This window comes from Scyliorhinus canicula, chromosome 2 (genome assembly GCF_902713615.1).
Source record: "Scyliorhinus canicula chromosome 2, sScyCan1.1, whole genome shotgun sequence".
NCBI lineage: Eukaryota > Metazoa > Chordata > Chondrichthyes > Carcharhiniformes > Scyliorhinidae > Scyliorhinus > Scyliorhinus canicula.
This window is the reverse complement of record NC_052147.1, coordinates 85,978,791-85,998,751: the sequence shown is the minus strand read 5'-3', so window position 1 is coordinate 85,998,751 and position 19,961 is coordinate 85,978,791. Positions and strand designations below refer to the sequence as shown.

The 19,961-nt window shown below is 47.7% G+C and overlaps 1 protein-coding gene across 11 annotated transcripts in view; it reads right to left on the bottom strand.

Moving 5' to 3' along the window:
• Positions 1-19,961, bottom strand: part of LOC119955584 (BRD4-interacting chromatin-remodeling complex-associated protein-like) — a 358,633-nt gene that overhangs the window by 73,616 nt on the left and 265,056 nt on the right. For all 11 annotated transcript variants that reach the window (XM_038781953.1, XM_038781963.1, XM_038781974.1 and 8 more), the window contains one exon: positions 271-399. In XM_038781953.1, the coding sequence (XP_038637881.1) occupies positions 271-399 (129 nt within the window). The remainder of the gene's footprint in view (positions 1-270; positions 400-19,961) is intronic.

Below are 19,961 nucleotides of genomic sequence, written 5' to 3'. Positions count from 1 at the left end.
TACCGTGCAATTTGTGGACATGCTCCTTCTGTCTGTAAATGCCTCTACCAATTAGAGTCCAGTTGCAAACCAGTCAGTACTTTCTCCTCATGCAGTATAAATTGTTGTTCATATTGCGAGCTATCCTGATGTGAGCGAGAAGCTTCAATATCATGTTTCTTTTTTCAGTCGTACTCAATTCTATACCACTAAATCGCTAAATTGACAATGGTAGCAGTACAACCCAGAGAGTAAGAAGTAGAAGTTCCCATCAAATGCTAATGCACTAACCAATGCTGATTGCAGGTTTCCTGCAGATGTAATGCGGGCAATCCCTTTGCCAACCATTTGTATTTGTATTGACCCCTTACTTAGGGCGACATTCAGGCCTGTCAGGTCGTTGATCATACTGGGGGTTGCCTAAAAAATGAAAGGGAAATCATTATTCTAGAAGGTTGTGCAAGTGCAACAATAAACCATTACAAATCAGATGATTTTTAAAAAAGTGATATTAGTCTGAATCTAACCTTATTGCTTTTTACTTTCTGGGATTCGCAGGAACAGGAGGCGACTACTCAGCTCCTGAAACTCTTCTGCCATTAGATTAGATCATGGTTGATCTGTATCTCAGCTCCATTTATCTGCCTTGGTTGCTAATAAAAATCTATCAGTTCAGTTTTGAAATTTTCAATTGATCATCCCACCAGCTTCAACAGGTTTCTGGGGGAGTTAGTTCAAGACTTTTACTATTTGTTATGTGAAGAAGGGCTTCTAGACATCACCCCCTCACTTCAGTTAAATTTGAAGGTTATGTCACGTTGTTATGGATTCCCCTACCTGAGCAAATAGTTTATCTCTAATTGTCCTACTTGACCATTGCATGTCTTTGGATTAATACTGGAGAGTGGAGGAGTGAGGAAGGAAAGTGAGAACAAAGAGAAAAGGCTGGGAAATCTCAGCAGGTCTGGCAGCATCTGCAGGGAGAGAAAAGAGCTAACGTTTCGAGTCCAGGCTAAAAGACAGTGAAAGTGGGAAATATTTATATGTACTGTGGAGTGAGAAGATGCCACTCCTCTCCCCTCACCCATGGCACCTTCCCATACAATCGCAAAAGGTGTAACACCTGCCCCTTTACCTCTTCCATGCTTAAAACCCAGGCCCAAAACACTCATTCCAGGTTAAGCAGCATTTCACTTGCATCTCTTCCAATTTGGTCTATTGCATTCGTTGCTCCCAATGTGGTTTCCTCTATATCGGAGTGACCAAACACAGACTGGGTGATCCCTTCGCTGAGCACCTTCGGTCTATGCACATTCAGGACCCTGACCTTCCTGTTGCTTGCCATTTCAACACAAGACCATTCTCCCATGCCCACATGTCTGTCCTTGGCCTGCTGCAATGTTACAGTGAAGCTCAACACAAACAACATCTTATCTTCCGGTTAGGCACACGACATCGAATTCAACAACTTCAGATGATTAGCACTACCCCACCTCTACCCATTTGTTTTCATCCCATTTCATTTTAACTGTCTTTCACCATTTCTTTCTTTCTTGTCTTTCTTTATATATATCCCCCCCCCGGCCATCATATCCACCTTTCCTTACCCTTCGTCCCCTTTGTTTCCCCTCCCCCCACATCTACATTTGTCACAGTTTACCCTCTGATATTAGTTTCTCTGCTGTTTGGCCTTCCACACCTTTTGCTCTCAATTGGGACTGCCATTAGCACTATTTCCCCTTGGTTTCTGTGGCAATTAGCACCCGGTTTCCCTGGGTTTCTGTGGCTATGACTCATCTTTCATTCTCACTCCACAGTATAAATATTTCCCACTTTGTCTTTTAGCTTCGTAACTGGACACGAAACATTAGCCCTTTTATCTCCCTACAGATGCTGCCAAACCTGCTGAGATTTTCCAGCATTTTCTCTTTGTTCTCCCCTTCCTTCCTCACTCCTCCACTCTCCAGTATTAATCCAAAAACATGCAATGGTCTAGAACAAAGAACAAAGAAAAATTAGAGCACAGGGACAGGCCCTTCGGCCCTCCAAGCCTGCGCCGATCCAGATCCTCTATCTAAAACTGTCGCCTATTTTCTAAGGATCTGTATCCCTCTGCTCCCTGTCCATTCATGTATCTGTCTAGATACATCTTAAATGACGCCATCGTGCCCGCCTCTACCACCTCTGCCGGCAATGCGTTCCAGGCACCCACCACCCTCTGCGTAAAGAACTTTCCACGCATAGCTCCCTTAAACTTTTCCCTCTCACCTTGAACTCGTAACCCCTAGTAATTGAGTCCCCCACTCTGGGAAAAAGCTTCTTACTATCCACCTGTCTATACCTCTCGTGATTTTGTAGACCTCAATGAGGTCCCCCCTCAACCTCCATCTTTCTAATGAAAATAATCCTAATCTACTCAACCTCTCTTCATAGCTAGCGCCCTCCATACCAGGCAATATCCTGGTGAACCTCCTCTGCACCTTCTCCAAAGCATCCACATCCTTTTGGTAATGTGGTGACCAGAACTGTACGTAGTATTCCAAATGTGGCCGAACCAAAGTCTTACACAACTGTAACATGTCTAGTAGGACAATTAGAGATAAACTATTTGCTCAGGTAGGGGAATCCAGAACAACGTGACATAACCTTCAAATTTAACTTAAGTGAGAGGGTGATGTCTAGAAGGGGGAGGTGGGGGGAGGTATCTGAGAGTTGGTGCTCAGCCTCTGCGATGTAGAGGGCAGAACGGCAGACGAAAACAGCACCCCCTTTATCGGCGGGTTTGATGACAAAGTCGGGGTTAGACCTGACGGAGTGAAGAGCAGAAAGTTCGGAAGGAGATAGGTTGGAATGGGTGTCACCACCAAACACATCTTCCCTTCACTCCCTCTGTCAGCATTCCACAGAGACCGTTCCCTCCGAGATAATCTAGTCCACTCCTCCGCCCATCGAGTCTGCTCCGCCATTCAATCATGGCTGATATGTTTCTCATCCCCATTCTCCTGCCTTCTCCCCGTAGCCCCTGACCCCATTATTCATCAAGAAACTATCTATCTCTGTCTTAAAGATCATTAGGGAACCAGATGGGATTTTATGACAATGGTTTCATGGTCATCATTAGACTTTTTAAATCCAGATTTTTATTGAATTTAAATTCCATATCTCAGGTTCGATCATGTCCTGGGTCTCTGTCCGTGTAGAGTTTGCACATTCCTTTATTTTTTAACAATCTTTATTGTCACAAGTAGGATTACATTAACACTGCAATGAAGTTACTGTGAAAAGCCCCTAGTCGCCACACTCCGGCGCCAGTTCGGGTACACAGAGGGAGAATTCAGAATGTCCAATTTACCTAACAAGAATGCCTTTCAGAACTTGTGGGAGGAAACCGGAGCACCTGGAGAAAACCCACGCAGAAACGTGGAGAACATGCAGACTTTGCACAGACAGTGACCCAAGCCAGGAATCAAACCCAGGTCCCTGGCACTGTGAAGCAACAGTGCTAACCACTGTGCCTTTGTGCCTCCCACAAGGAAGGAGTCGAGACAGATGATGGTGAGGTACAGCTGTGTATCGCCAATGGAAACTATAGCTGTGCTTTTGGATGAAGACACAGAGGGGCAATAATGTTGATGAGAAATAGGAGTCGTTCAGAAGGAATCATAAAGGAGACACTGTTAGCGCATGGTATGTTGTCTTACATTCAACATACTAATGGGTGCAGATTTGGGTTCACAGAAGACTGTCTTTTCACTGTTATTAGCAACACAAATCCTATTCAAACTTTTGCCCGATACTATAGCATTTTAAAACCCGAAGGAGGCCATTTTGTCCGTTGTGTCTGTGCTGGCTCTTAGTTAGACCAATCCAAAACTAGCTTCCACAAGTATGCCCTTGTATCTTTCTCTAATATGGAGTGGAAGTCCGTCTGCCATTCAAGTATTTCTTCAATTTCCTTGAACTGAAATAGTAACAGGTGTAATTTTTGCCCAACAAAGCAGTATTCGTTTATTATTTTCCTGATACTTAATTTGCAAATGTAATTTTCCTTTAATTCTCTTATTTATGAAAACTATAGAGCTGATGCTAAAATTCAGAAATGCATAACTGAATTAGAGTCAAATTTCCATTACTCAGGAACACATCACTTAAAGGAAAACCAATAGCTTTCATTTAGATATCAAGTCTGCAATGTTACAAATGGTCCCAAGGCACTTCACAGGTGCATTACCAAGCAAAATGGGATACTGAGCCACATAAGGAGATATTATAATAGCTGACCAAAACTTGAGTTAATGAGGTCGGTTATAAGGAGAACTTTAAGGACAAAGAGATAGAAAGGTTAAGAAATGGAATTCAGCAGCTGGAGGCTCTGAAATTAACCTCTCTGCCTCTTTCTCTTTACGTTAATGGTGGAGTATTGACCAACAGTGATTATCAAGAGGTTAGAATTGAATTTCATAGGAGGAAATGGTAGAGATAGGGAAGGAGTGAGGCCAGGGACGGATTTGAAAACGAGGATGAGAATTTTAAAATTGAGCTGTTGTCAGACCAGGAGCTGGTGTAGATCAGCAAGCACAAGGGTGAGCGAGACTTGGAGCGTGTGGAGACTTGATGATAGAGTGTATGTGGAGTTAGAAGCACAGCTCAGGGTCAAAGAGAATGCTGAGGTTGCAAACTAACTGGTTTAACTTCAAATTGTGGACAGGGAGAACAATAGATCAGCATCAGGGAAGACAGTTTGCAATGGGGGCTAACGGTGATGGTTTCAGCCTTCCCAGTGTTTAATTAGAGAAAATATCTGCTCATCCATCAGAAAAACACCATGACAAATTAGAAAGTATAGTTCAAAAGCAACTTAATTACTGGCTAGGGCGGCACTATGGTGCTGTGGTTAGCACTGCTGTCTCACAGTACCAAGGACCCGGGTTTGATCCCGGACCCGGATCAACACCTGTGTGGAATTTACACATTCTTCCCATGTCTCCGTGGGTCTCACCCCCACAACCCAAAGATGTGCAGGGTAGGTGGATAGACTACGCTAAATTGCCCCATAATTGGAAAAAATAATAAAAAATCTTAATTACTGGCTAAAAGCTGCAATTTCTAATTCACAAAATCGATGTGAAAGCCAACTTTAAAAAGCAAATTGCAAAAATCATAAAATTCAGAGTTTTACAATCCTGAAGGAGCTGTAATATACGCCCATTCCTTACATAGCTGCCCAACTCAAAGGCACTGCAGCAAATGGTAGTTCTCTTGTTGGAAAATATCAGCTAACTCGGCAAAGAACCTGAGGCCTGCCTGGTTGCCATGGCTCAGTTCCACAGAGTGTGGGTGCATTTTCACAGCTGGTTTGATGTTGCTGTGTTCTGGTGAATTATAAATTTACCAGTTTAATATCAGCCATGTAATTCACAAATAGTATCTGTTCCAACTCGTCGTGACAGAAGGAATGATTCCAACCAGAACATGGGGGGTGGATGGTGGCAGCTTGAACTTAGTAATTAAACTCTGAACGTTGCATTGAATCAGTGCTTGACCAAGAGCGCATGGTACTGACACATTAATAAGAGGGAAAACATTGCTGTGTCGAAAATGGTAGGAATTATAGCCATTTTTAATCCACTGCACCTGAACAGCCTGAACATTTAACAGTCTCTCTTTTAATAAGGAAATGATGGAACCCAAGGCCATTCAGCCCAGTGAGCCTATGCCACTGCTGGTTCTTTACATTGAGCTCTTCACTCCAATCCTATTTTCCATTATCCTTTCATATTCTTCCTTTTCAAATCCTTACCAATTTCCCTTTGAATTCCCTTCCTCACTTGTCCTTTGTGATCAAGCATTCCATGTTCTATTAACCTTCTGTGTAACAAAGGAACAGGGGGAGGCCACACAGCCACTCAAGCTTGAACTGCTATTCAGTTGGATCATGGCTAATATGTAACTTTCCATCTGCCCACCTATTCCTAACATTCGTGTCCAACAGAAAACCGTCAATCTCAGTTTTGAAATTGTCGACTGACCTCCCCAGCCCGTCTTAACAGCATTTTGAGGAGGAAAGAGTTCCATATTCCCACTGTCGTTTGTGCAACAAAGTACTCCCTGACATCACCCCTGAGTGGTCTAGCTCTAACTTTAATTAGATCAAGACTGATCTGTGTCTTAACCCCATTTACCTGCCTTGGTTCTATAACAGTCAATATCCTCAGCACGTAAACAAGTAACAGAAGTGTGACGGAGATAAACATGGTCCTCCATTTGGCTTTGACAAGGATGTGTGTAGGAATGCTGAGCTTAGGGTGAAGACTGTCGTGAGGTGAAGGTGCTTCCCAGTCGATTCCTTACCTGCACTGTCGATTGCAGTTGTGGCTGGACAAGTGGTTTTAAGTGAACTGTCTGAACCTTCCCTTGTCATTGTGGAGACGCTGTCCTTGCAGAGTTTACGTGTGACAATACACTGAGTCACCCACAGCAGCCGAGTCTGATGGAAGACAGAATTAAAACCAATTGTCCATTTGCACTGTACTTAAAGAGGAACTAAACACTGGTAGGTGGAAATCCATTCCTTTCCCAGTGATGACTAATGCTTCTCTCCACCTGATCAATGTGAATGCTTGTTGATTGGTTCTTATTCTTTTGGTCAGAGTATCTCATTACTCAGTGCCACGATTGCCTCTAAGAGTTAAGAAAAACTTGTCCAATCTATAGTTCATAGTTCCTGTGTAAATCATACCTCCTCGTCCTCCCTGCCCAATCAACAGAATACAAGTTTGACCGCTTCAAATAACATAATCATTTACACAGGAACTGTAAGTCTGAAATTATATCACACACCAATAATTCTCAGCTGGGAAACGAAAGACAAAGAGCACTCCGACCAGGAAAAAAATAAGAAAACATTTACAAATATGTAGATGGCGAGAAGAGAGAACAATGAATGGAGTTACTCCATCACTGGGGTTCAGTTCCACTTTAAGAAAGGTGCAAAGACTGTTCAACAAGTTAGAACCATCAAATATTATGGCACAGAAGGAGGCCATTCAGCAAATCATGCCTGTACTATTTGGAAGAGTCAGAGTCACTACAGCACAGAGGCCATTGCCCATTGATTCCATGTCTTTGGAGAAATCCAATGAGTCCCATTCTCTCGCTTTATCCCCTCTGTCCGACAAGTATATTTCCCTTAAGTGCCTATCCAATCCCTTTTAAAATCATTCATTGTTTTTGTTTCCCCCATCCTCCTCGGCAGCAAGTTCTAGGTCATCACCATTCACTGTGTAAAAAAAGTTTTTTCCAAAGATATCAAAGTACTGCAACTCCTCCCTATTCTTTTCCCATAATTCTGCGATATTCCCTCTTCAATTATTTATATAATTTATTTTTTAAGGTACTGTTGAATTCACTTCTACCACACTATCAAGCGCTGTAGTTCTGCAGTGCATCAACTCACTGTGTAAAAAGGTTCGCCTATCTCCACTCCAATTCTTTTACCAACTATCTTAAATCTGTGTCCTATGATTCCTGATACTCCTGACATTGAAAACAGTTTCTCCCGATTTATTTCTCTACTCATAGAATCATACAGTATAGACGAGGCCCTTCGGCCACCAGGCCTGCACCAACAAATAAACTACTCAAAACTCACATCCCAGCACTCGGCCCATAGCCTGGAATGTTATGACATTTTGAGTGCTCATCCAACTACTTTTTAAAAATTGTAAGGTTCCCTGCTTCCAACTACCCTCCCAGGCAGTGCATTCTAGATTCCAACCACCCACTGAGTGGAAAGAAATTTCCTCAAATCCCCTCTAAACCGCCTGCCTTTCACCTTAAAATTATGCCCAGTTTTATTGACCCTTCAACTAAAGCAAACAGCTGCTTTCTATCCACCCTGTCCATGCCCTCATAATTTTATGCACCTCAATCATGTCCCCTCTCAGCCCCCTCTGTTCCAAAGAAAACAATGCAAGCTTATCCAACCTCCCTTCATAGCTAAATCCCAAGCTCCATCCCAAGCAACATCCTAGTGAATCCCCTCTGCACCCTATCCAGTGCAATCACATCCTTCCTATATTGTGGTGATCAGAACTGGACACAGTACTTCAGTTGTGGCCTAATCAAAGTTCTGTACAGCTCCAACATAATCTCCGTACTCTTATTATCTATGATGTGGAGATGCCGGCATTGGACTGGGGTGAGTCACCTGATGAAGGAGCTGTGCTCTGAAAGCTAGTGATTCCAAACAAACCTGTTGGACTTTCACCTGGTGATGTAAGGCTTCAGGTTATTATCTATGTGAGGACTGATAAAGGCAAGTGTCCCGCATGCCTTCTTAATCACCCTATTAACCTGTCCTGCTACCTTTAGGGATCTGTGGACAAGCAGCGCAAGATCACTGTTCTTTTGAGCGTCCGAGAGTCCAGTCAATCATTGAATACGCCCTTGTCGTGTTACTCCTTCTAAAGTGCATCTCCTCACACTTTTCAGTGTTAAATTCCATCTGCCAACTTGGCAAGGTGGTATAACCTCCCTCTGTCGCTGGCGGGCCGGGTGCAGGCAGTTAAAATGAATGTGCTACCGCGATTTTGGTTCTGGTGGGTCAAGGTGGAAAAGAGCTCGTGTAGAGGGGTCAGGGTTGAGGGCGCTGGCAAAGGCACCTCTCCCGTTGGCCCGCGGGCAAGTACTCGGGGAGTCCATCGGTGGTGGCAACGTTGAGGATCTGGAGGCAGTTTAGACAGCACTTTAAGGTGGGGCCAGGTCAGGGGGGGATGCTGATTAGGGGGAATCATAGGTTTGAGCCAGGGAGGCTGGATGCGAGGTATCAGAGATGGGAGGAGAGGGGGGAACATAGAACATACAGTGCAGAAGGAGGCCATTCGGCCCATCGATTCTGCACCGACCCACTTAAGCCCTCACTTCCACCCTATCCCCGTAACCCAATAACCCCTCCTAACCTTTTTTGGACACTAAGGGCAATTTAGCATGGCCAATCCACCTAACCTGCACGTCTTTGGACTGTGGGAGGAAACCGGAGCACCCGGAGGAAACCCACATAGACAGGGGGAGAATGTGCAGACTCCACACAGACAGTGACCCAGCGGGGATTCGAACCTGGGACCCTGACGCTGTGAAGCCACAGTGCTATCCACTTGTGCTACCGTGCTGCCCACCAGGGATTAAGGTAATAAAAGATCTGCTCCTTGTGGGATGATTTGCGAGGCTGGAGGAGTTGGGAGAGAAGTATGGGTTGGCACAGGAGGGTTTCGGTACCTGGGTCCGAGACTTTGCGAGGAAGGAGTTTCCGACCTTCCCGACAGTGCCGGCCCCTTCGCTGTTTGAGGAGGTATTGTCAGCAGGGGAGTTGGAGAGGGGGTGGTTGGTGTCGGCGATCTATGGGAAGATTTTGTAGGATAGGGTATCCAGGGGATTCAGGTCAAATGGGAGGAGGAGCTGGGGGAGGTAATGGAAGAAGGTTTGAGGTGTGAGGAATGCTTCAACCTCATATGCGAGGCTGGGGCTGATACAATTGAAGATTGTGTATATGGAGCATCTCACAAAATCGAGGATGAGCTCTTTGAAGGGATGGAGGATGTCTGCGTGCGGAGTGGGAGGGGCACCACAAACCATGTACATATGTTTTGGTTTTGCCAGAAGCTGGAAAGGTATTGGACGGAGGTCTTTAGCATCATCTCGGGAGGGCTGTATATGGACTAGGAGCTATGTCCCCTAGAGGCCATTTTCGGGGTGTCGGACCGGCCCAAGTTGCAGACAGGGACAGATGTTTAAGGCTTCGCCTCGCTGATTGCTCATAGGAGAGTCCTGCTTGGGTGGAGGTCAGCTTCTCTGCTCTGTGCCTTGGTGTGGAGGGGTGGATCTGCTGGAATTCTTAACCACGGAATAGGTGGCATTTGATCTAATGGGGAGCAAAAGGAGGGGTTCTACAATTCATGGGGTTTGTTTATCATGCACTTCTAGGAACTTTTTGCCATTGAACATGGGGGGGGGGGGCGAGTGTTCTTTTTTTTGCATCAAAGTGGAAAGATTTATTGAGCATGAAATGTGGCTTAGTAAACTAGGCAATAATTGATACAGTTGAGCAGGTTATCCCATTCATATTGGATATGTATGGCAAAGTATACAAAAAACCTGGACTGGATTAATCTCACAGATTCATAGTTCTTAGATCCTGAGCACATGGGATGAACATGGTTTCAACCTCCTTTCTTTTTTCTTTTGAAAATCTTTTTATTTACTTCTCTCATATTTATAAACAGCTGTTACTTATATACGTAACATTTTTCTTGCCCGCGCTAATTTGCTTTATTTTGCAGAGAGGTTTGTTTTGTCCTTCATTTGACTAACTGTACATTTTGCTGCCCTCTGGATCGGTCTATGATATCTCTCCCCCCCCCCCTCCCCCAAAAAAAATTGGTTTCTGGTGCTGCCAATCGCCAGCCAAGCAGGATTCTCTGGCGTGCGATTAGGGAAGCGAAAGCAAGGGCGTTAGCCCCCTTCCCCATGTGTAACTCTGGCTGCTCCGATACCCCGAAGATTGCCACCTAATAAGCACAAGCAGTGAGAAGGGGGCTATGTGGGAAAATATACGGACAGCTACTGGACAGAGCCCTAACACCACTGGAAGGGACCAGACAAAAATGGGAGGACGAACTGAAATGAAAAAATGAAAATCGCTTATTGTCACGAGTAGGCTTCAATGAAGTTACTGTGAAAAGCCCCTAGTTGCCACATTCCGGCGCCTGTCCGGGGAGGCTGGTACGGGAATCGAACCGTACATGGGCATGGCTTCACCCTCACCCCCACAACCTTGGACATTGCCTCAGAGAAAGCTGTCCAGAACCCAGTAAGCTTGGGGCAAGCCCAAAACATGTGGGTGTGGTTGGCCGGGCCCCTCTGGCACTGCTCACATTTGTCCTCCACCTCCGGGAAGAACCTGCTCATTCGGGTTCTGGTCAGGTGTGCTCTGTGCACCACTTTGAGCTGCATTAGGCTGAGCCTTGCACAGGAGGAGGTGGAGCTCACCCTGCTCAGTGCTTCGCTCTGGATTCCCCATCCTACCTCTGTCCCTAGTTTAGCTAGGGGCTGATTTAGCTAGGGGCTGGTTTAGCTCACTGGGCTAAATCTCTGGCTTTTAAAGCAGACCAAGCAGGCCAGCAGCACGGTTCGATTCCCGTACCAGCCTCCACGGACAGGCGCCGGAATGTGGCGACTAGGGGCTTTTCACAGTAACTTCATTGAAGCCTACTCGTGACAATAAGCTATTTTCATTTTTTCATTTCAGTTCGTCCTCCCATTTTTGTCTGGTCCCTTCCAGTGGTGTTAGGGCTCTGTCCAGTAGCTGTCCGTATATTTTCCCACATAGCCCCCCTTCTCACTGCTTGTCCTTATTAGGTCCTCTAGTAGTGTGTTTTCTGGGGCCCTGCGGTACCCTACTGTCTCTTTGCGGAGGAAGTGCTTTATTTGGAGGTGTCTCAATTCCTGTCCTATTGCTAGTTTCCACTTTCATAGAACAGTACAGCACAGAACAGGCCCTTCGGCCCTCAATGTTGTGCCGAGCCATGATCACCCCACTTAAACCCACGTAACCCACATACCCGTAACCCAACAATCCCCCCATTAACCTTACACTATGGGCAATTTAGCATGGCCAATCCACCTAACCCGCACATCTTTGGACTGTGGGAGGAAACCGGAGCACCCGGAGGAAACCCACGCACACACGGGGAGGACGTGCAGACTCCACACAGACAGTGACCCAGCCGGGAATCGAACCTGGGACCCTGGAGCTGTGAAGCATTGATGCTAACCACCATGCTACCGTGAGGCCCCTTTCTCGTCAGTTCGCCCAGTGTCGCCAGTCTGCGCCCTACGTAGAAGTCCCCGACCGTCAGTGTGCTCCTGTCTTTTGAAGGTGGCATCTAGCATGGCTGGGGGGAATCTGTGATTGCTGCAGATGGGGGCCATTTTGGTTATCCTGAAGTGCTGTTTCAACTGGGTCCACGCTCTCAGCATAGCCATTACCACTGGGCTCAGTGTGTATCTTATTGAGGGGGATGGGAGTGCTGCTGTGGCCAGGGCCTGGAGGGTTGTTCCTTTACAGGATGCCTCCTCCGTTTGTACTCAATCTGTGTCGGCTTCTTGTACCCATCCCCTCACTTTTTCTGCCATTGCTGCCCAGTGGTAGTATTGTAGGTTCGGTAGAGCCAGGCCGCCTCTGACTTTCCCTCTTTGTAGTGTCGGTTTGGGAATTCTCGGGTTCTTCCCCCCACCCCACCCCAAAAGGCCTTGGGGATGAAAATTAAACAGGAAGAGGAACCTTGGCAGTACGTTCATGTTGGTCGTCTGCATTCTTTCCACCAGGGAGAGTGGGAGTGAGCCCCACCGTTGAAGGTCTTTTCTTACTTCCTCCACCAGGCTGGTCAGGTTCCACTTGTGGATCTGTGTCCAGTTTCTGGCTATCTGGATCCCCAGGTAACGGAATCTGTTCTGGGCCGTTTTAAACGGGAGACACTCCAGCTATGCCCCTCCCCATTTTGGGTTCACTGGGAATGTCTCGCTTTTGCCCAGGTTAAGTTTGTAGCCCGAGAAGGTTCCAAACTCTTTCAGTATTTGCAGTATTGCCTTCAGTCCCTCTTATAGCTTCGAGACATAAAGGAGCAGGTCATCTGCATAGAGTGATCATCTGCATACTGTGCTCTCTGTCTCCTCTCCGGATTCCCTTCCAGCTTTTTGCTTCCCATAGGGCTATCGCCATGGGTTTGATCGCTAGCACGAACAAGAGTGGGGACAGGGGGCAGCCCTGTCTTGTTCCTCTCTGTAGCTGGAAGTATTCAGAGCTGGAGGTGTTAGTTTGGACACTCGCTTTGGGAGCCCGTTTGGTCCTTTTGACCACCTCTGGTACGCAGCCCTCCAGCCTTTTGGCCAGGACCTTTCTGAGTAGTTTCGCTTCCACGTTCAGCAGTGAAATGGGTCTGTGTGATCCACATTCTGCCAGGTCTTTATCTTTTTTGGGTATCAGTGAAATTGTGGCCTGCGCTAGCGTGGGGGACAGGATGCCCCCTGCCAGTGAGTCCGCGAACATGTTCCTTAGGTGTTGGGCCAGGACTGGTGCAAATTTTTTGTAGAAGTCCGTGGGGAATCCGTTGGGTCCCGGTGCCTTCCCCGCCTGCATGGAGTTGATGCTCTCCATGATTTCTCCCAGGTCTATTGGTGCTTCCAGCTCTCCCCTTCTGTCTTCCCCCACCACTGGTAGGTCCAGTCCCCGTCGGGGGGCTCGGAGGTGGACAGTCTCCGGTAGAAGGTCTCAAATGCCGGATTGACCTCCTTTGACTCTGTTACCAGTCTGCCTTTGCTATCCTTAACCTGCGCTATTTCCCTCGTGGCTACCTGCTTTCTCAGCTGGTGAGCCAGTAGGCGGCCAGCCTTGTCACCGTGTTCATAGATGGTCCCCCATGTCTGGTGGACTTGGTACACTGCTTTACTAGTGGATAGCAGGTTAAAGTCCATTTGTAGCTTTTTCCTCTCTACCAGAAGCTCTCGGAGTGTTTTCTATCGACTTCCAGAATGGAGTCCACTAGCTGTTGCCTGGCCACCCTCTCTTCCCGATCTCTATTTGCCTTGTAGGCGATGATCTCTCCTCTGATCACGGCCTTCAGTGCCTCCCAAAACATGGAGGGTGAGACCTCCCCGTTTTGGTTGTTGCTAACGTAATCGCCTATGGCCTGCGATATTTTTTGGCAGAAAGCCTTGTTGGCCGGTAGGTCCGTGTCCAGCCTCCATGTGGGGCGCTGGGCCCAGCCTGTCTCCAACCTCACGTCCATATAGTGTGGAGCGTGGTCGGAGATAACGATCGCGGAGTAGTCCGTTCCCGTGATTCCTGGAAGCACCTGTTTCCCCGCTGCAAAGACGTTGTATACCTTGTGCACCTGCGAAAAGAATGAGAATTCCTTTTCTCCCAGGTGCAGGAACCTCCATGGGACCACTGCCCCCATCTGTTCCATGAAGGCCACGAGCTCCCTAGCTATGCCAGACGTCTTCCCCGTTCTGGGGTTTGATCGGTCGGTCAGTGGCCCCCCCATAATCAGGCGGTGTGTGTCAAGGTCGGGGAATTCTGCCATGGTCTTCTGTATGAATTCTGATCATCCCAGTAGGGAGCGTACACATTTACCAGTACGACAGGTGCCCCTTCCAGGACACCGCTGACCATGGCGTACCTTCCCCCTGGGTCCGTAACTGTCTTGGATCTCGTATACGTCGTCCTTTTGCTAATTAATATCGCTCTCTTCTCCCCCCCCCCCGTAGCATGAGTGGTACGTCTGTCCCACCCAGCCCTTCCTTACCAGCAGTCGGTCCTTCTCCCTCAGGTGCGTCTCTTGTAGGTAGATTAAGTCTGCTTTTAGGCTTCTTAGGTGGGTGAACACTCTGGATCTTTTCAGTGGGCCATTGAGTCCCCTTACATTCCAGGTAACAATCCTGGTGGGGGATTTCTGACCCCCCGGTCCTGTGGGATCACCCATACTTACCTGGGGGGCCGTCCAAAATGGCCAGGCTCACCGCTCTCACCATGGGGTCGGGTCCCAGCGCTCAGGGGTTTCCCTTCACCCAGGGGGGTACCCAATGTGGCCACCAGCTGTGTGTACGCCACACGAGTGCGACCCTGCGCTCTGGGGTCTCCTTCCGCCCTGATGCCTTCACGAGTGGCTGCTTGCCGTGCCCTCTTGGTTTCTCGCCCTGCTCCATGCCTGCCGAGGCCTATGTCTGTACTGCTTCACTATCTCACCCTTCTCTTTGTTTCTCTTTTGTTCTGCGTTCTCCCCCAGACTCCTCTCCCCTCCCCCAGCCCCTGTACCTTTGTCCCCCCTCTGTGTTCTCCCCCCCCCCCCTCTTCTGCCCCCCTCCTTGTGCCAGGCGCTCCCCCTCCCCGTGTTGGCCCTCCTCGCTAGTACAGTGGCCCTCCTCCCAGTATTCGCCCAGTTCTGGCCCTGTTTAACCTTTCTCCTACTGGCCCTTGTCTCGCCCTCCTGTTTGCTTTTCTCACCCTCATTTCCCTCGCTCCATTCCCCCCCACTGCATTGAGAGAGTCAAGATCTGAGACAAGAAAGCACAGTCCCACGCAAGGCACCACACACATGTGCACAGTTCTTGAGTCCATTGTCCTTGTTTGCGGTCTGTCCTCTGCTCTTTGTTCTGGTTTTCCCTTCCTTTTCCGTCCCCATGTCTTTCACTGTAGTTGCGTGTGCTCCTCCCCCAGTTTGTTCGCTCTAACAAACTCATCAGTCGCCGCTGGGGTGTTAAAATACAGCTCTTTCCCCCTCAAATATTACCCGGAGTTTGGCTGGGAATAACATCCCAAATTTTACATTGCTTTTGTGCAGTGCTGATTTCGTCTTGGTGAATTCGGACCTTTTTTTGGCCAGGTCCACCCCAATGCCCTGATACACCCTCATGGTCTTCCCTTCCCACGTGCTCTGTTTCGTTTGCCGGGTCCACTTTAGGATTCTCTTCCAGTCTTGGAACCTGTGCAGCTTTGAAATAATTGCACTGGGCTGGTCCCCGGCTTTGGGCTTGGGTCGGAGTGACCTGTGCTGTCTATTTCCAGTGGGTTTGGGAATACCTCCTTTCCGACTAGCTTGCCCATCATTTGGGTGATGTAGCCTGTTGGGTCTCTGCCCTCTATCCCCTCTGGCAGACCCACAATTATAATGTTCTGCCGCCTGGATCTATTTTCCTGGTCCTCCACTTTCCCACTTAGGCTCCCAGGGCCATTACTAACCTTTTGACCTTGGCTTCTAGGGCTATCACCCTGTCGCTCTGGTCCGAGGCGGCCCTCTCCAACTCCAGAATCGTTTTTTTCTGCTCCTTCACTTCCCTTTCCAGGCCTTAGATGGTTTGCTGCATTTTGTGCGTTGTCTCCTTCATCATTGCTTGGAGCTCCGACCAGAGCGCCTCCTTTATGCTGGTCGCTACGTCCTGCTCACGCTCCGCTGCTTGGTCCGCCATCGTTTTCCCTTTCAGGCTCGCCTGTACCTCCGTCTCGTCTTGTGGGGCTGCCTGCCTGCGCGTTCGGCGCTCATGCGCCTTACCCTCGCTGCTGCTGCTGCTTGCGTCTCGCTGTCCCTTCGCCTTGGTGTTTTTCAATCCTCCAGTTATCTGTTTGTCTCTCTTTCTTTCCCACTGCTGTTCCTTACCCTGAGGTTGTTCTCACTTCCCGCTCCTCTGCTCTTGCTGGGTCTGCCTCGGGCTTCGGGTTTCCCTTTTTTTGTGTTTTTTTTGTTGGGGGTGGGGGTTGTGGTTGGTTACCTTCTTTCTCTCTTCCTCCCTTCCTTTCTTTCGCCCTCTCTTTCCTCGTCTCTTTATTATTTACTTAAATTTTTCCCCCTTCTCTTTTTTTTCCCCTTCCTTCTCGCTGGCTCAGGAGGGTTTGGGAGAGACGTTTCCTGGTGTGGGCTGGAGTCCCTCTTTGTCTCGCTGTCAACTTTTTCTTTGTTGAATTTGCGAATCAAGGTTATAGACTGTAAATTGGTGGGGTCGCTGGTGTTGCTGTTTCTTTGTTTGTTTTTCTTTTGTTTCTTGTTGTTTGTATAATGAAAATGTGGCGAATAAAAATATATATTTTTTAAAAGTATACAGCGGGTTACCCTGTGTCTGCTAACTGCATTTAAAAGTGGGCTTTGACCCGAGACACGTTTTGCTTGAGTGGGGATAAAAGATAACAGTTCGGATTTTGTGTTTTATTGTCATCGTTAAGCATTGTTTAACTGGTAATTGTAAACTATTTTCTTGTATGTTGTTAAAGTTATTTTAATCCTGTGTTAATAATAAAGTTTGTTTTAATGTACCATAAAAAATAATTCCATCTGCCTGGTCTGCGCATTTTAACAATCTGCCTATATCCTCCTGTCATCTAAGACTTTCTACTTCATTGTCAACCACCCAGCCAATCTTCATGTCATCTGCAAACTTACTTATCAGACCCCCACGTTTATTTCTATATTGTTTACATATGTAACAAAAAATAAGGAATCCAGCAGTAACCCCTGTGGTCCGTCACTGGACACTTGCCTCCATTCACACAAACAGCCTTCCACCAACAGCATCTGCCCCCTTTCACTAAGCCAATTTTGGATCTAACTTGCCGCATTATCGTGGATCCCATATGCTTTTACATCTTTATCAGTCTTCCATGTGGGACTTGTCAAAGGCTTTGCTGAAATCCATATAAACTACAGTAACCGCACTGCCCTCATCTACTCACCTGGTCACCTCCTCAAAAAATTCAATCAAATTGTTTTTAGACATGACCTCCCTCTGACAAAGCCATACTGACTTTTCCTGATCATAACTTGCGTCTCCAAGTGGAGATTGATTCTGTCCTTCAGAATTTTCTCCAATAGTTTCCCTACCACTGGTGTGAGACTCACTGGTCTGCAATTCCCTGGTTTATCTCTACAACCCAACTTGGAAAGTGGAACTATATTAGCGCCGTCATTCAGTCCTCTGGTATCTCCTTGTGTTCAGAGAGGAATTAAACATTTGAGATAGAACCCCTGTAATTTCCTCCCCTGCCTCCCACAGCAGCCTCAAATACAACCCATCCGGACCTGGTACTTGGCACTTTTAAGCCTCCCGTAGGAACATAGAAATTAGGAGGAGAAGTAGGCAATTCAGCCCTTCGAGGCTGCTCCACCATTCAATTAGATCATGGATGTACCTCCTCACTCTCTTTGGCAAACTGTTCAATAACCTCACAGTCCATCAGTCTGAATTCTGCATCTACAATTCCTTCTCCAAAGTGAAGACAAATGTGAAGTACTCGTTTAACACCCTACCAACGTTATCCAGCACGACGCACAGATTATCCCCTTGGTCCCTAATTTGCCCTACTCTTTCCCTGTTATCCTATACCCCTTGATATTCTTACGGAATATCTTGGTGTTTTCCCTCATCTTGGGCGGGATTCTCTGATCCTGAGGCTCAGTATTGACGCCGTCGTAAACTTCGTTGCGTGGCACGATGGCGTCAACATGCCCTCAGCAGCAGCAATTCCGACGCCTCGAGGGGTCAGCATAGCACTGGAGCGACACAACTGCCAATGCCAGCGTCAACTGGGTTCCACGGGTCTGCGCATGCGCATTGCGACCGGCGCCAAAACACGCATGCGCAGTGGCTCCCTTCTCTGCACCGGCCCCAACGCAACATAGCGTAGGGCTACAGGGGCCGGCGCGGAACAAAAGAGGCCCCCAGCCCGAGAGGCCGGCCCGCCAATCGGTGGGCCCCGATCGTGGGCCAGGCGACATCAGGCCCCCCCCCCCCCCCCCCGGGGTCAGACCCCCCCTCCCCCACGCCAGGCCGCTCCCAGATGCATCCACGCCGAGGTCCCGCCGGGTAAGACCACATGTGGACGGCACCAGCAGGACTCGGATTTTTTGTGCGGCCGCTTGGCCCATCCCGGGCGGAGAATCGGCGGCTACGCAGCCCCGACCGGCACCATGTCGGTGCCAATTCTCCGCTCTCCGGAGAATAGGCAGATCAGCGTCGGGACGGCGTTGCGCGATTCGCACCCGGCCCGGCGATTCTCTGGCCCGACGTGGGCTGAGAGAATCCCGCCCCTTATCTGCCAGTGTTTTTCATGCCCCCTCTTTGCTCTCCTAATGACTTTTGTGAGCTCCCCTCTGTACTTTCTATGTTCCACGAATGCCTCGGTCGGTTTGCTCTCTTTGTATCTGTTAAAAGCCTCTCTTTTCCTCCCTATCCAGCCCTGAATATTCCAAGACATCCCGGTTTCTCTGGACTTGTTGCTCCAACATTTCACCCTAAAAGAAGCATATTGGACCTGTACTCTCACCAATTCCATTTCGAACGCCCCCTCCCCCCCCCTCCCCTGTTCTGCTGCAGATTTACCCAGACATAGCTGTTCCCAGTCTACGTTGGCCAGATCCTACCTTGTTTTAATAAAATCAGCCTTCCCTGAATCCAAAACCCTTTTTTGCAGACCATTTTTTTCCTTTTCCGTGACAAATTTAAACGATGAGTGTTGTGGTCACTATCACTAAAATGCTCCCTCACTGCTACCTTGAACGCCTGTCCGCCATTCCCCAGACCTAGGTCCAACACCATCTGTGGTTGGTGTTAAGTAATGGGTGAAGAGACATTCCAATTAGTTGTCTCATTAATGTTAAGTATCCAATAATTGACACTGATTATGTAAAGAGGATTCAGGTGGCCTTTGTGTCAGGTGCTGTGTTGTTCGAGTTTTGTGCAGAGTCTGTTAAAGTGAAATAGAGGTGTTGGTTAAAAGGAGCAGAACCTTTGACTCTTTATACAACAGCAGCTAAAACGTCTTAACAGTTGGACCTTCGACGTTCTGAGGAGAACAACCCCCCGCTTATTTAATCTCTCCACATAACTCAAATCCCTCATTCCTGGTAACATTCTGGTAAATCCCTCTGGATCCTCTCCTTCCTAAACTTTTGTGCCCAGAATTTAACATAATACTCCAGCTGAGATCAAAGCGATGATATGCTGCTCTAGTGCAAAGTGGGTGACTTAACACATCCACTGGCTGCATTCTTCAAATGTTGTCAAAATCATGCACGCTCTTTGAAAAGAAACAAATCATCTATTACCCCAGACCACAAAGAAAAACTGCCCCCATGCTAAGCCAGCGATTCTTCACTAAACGAAGCGAGTTGAATGTATTTAAAAATTAGCAGTGAAATGCACTCACTTATTTTCGAAAATAAAATACGATCTGTGAATCTTCTGACAGTTTTGCAGCAGTCACTAATTCATGATGGGTATATATGTTGAAGCCTCCTTCACGTCCTTCAATAGCACTTCCCAAACCCACAACCTCTACCACCAAGCACTTATAAAGTAAGTCAAGACGCCACAGTCCCAGATGACCATAGGCTGCTTTCCCCTTTGAGGGAGATAGTGATTTAACCTGATGATCGATC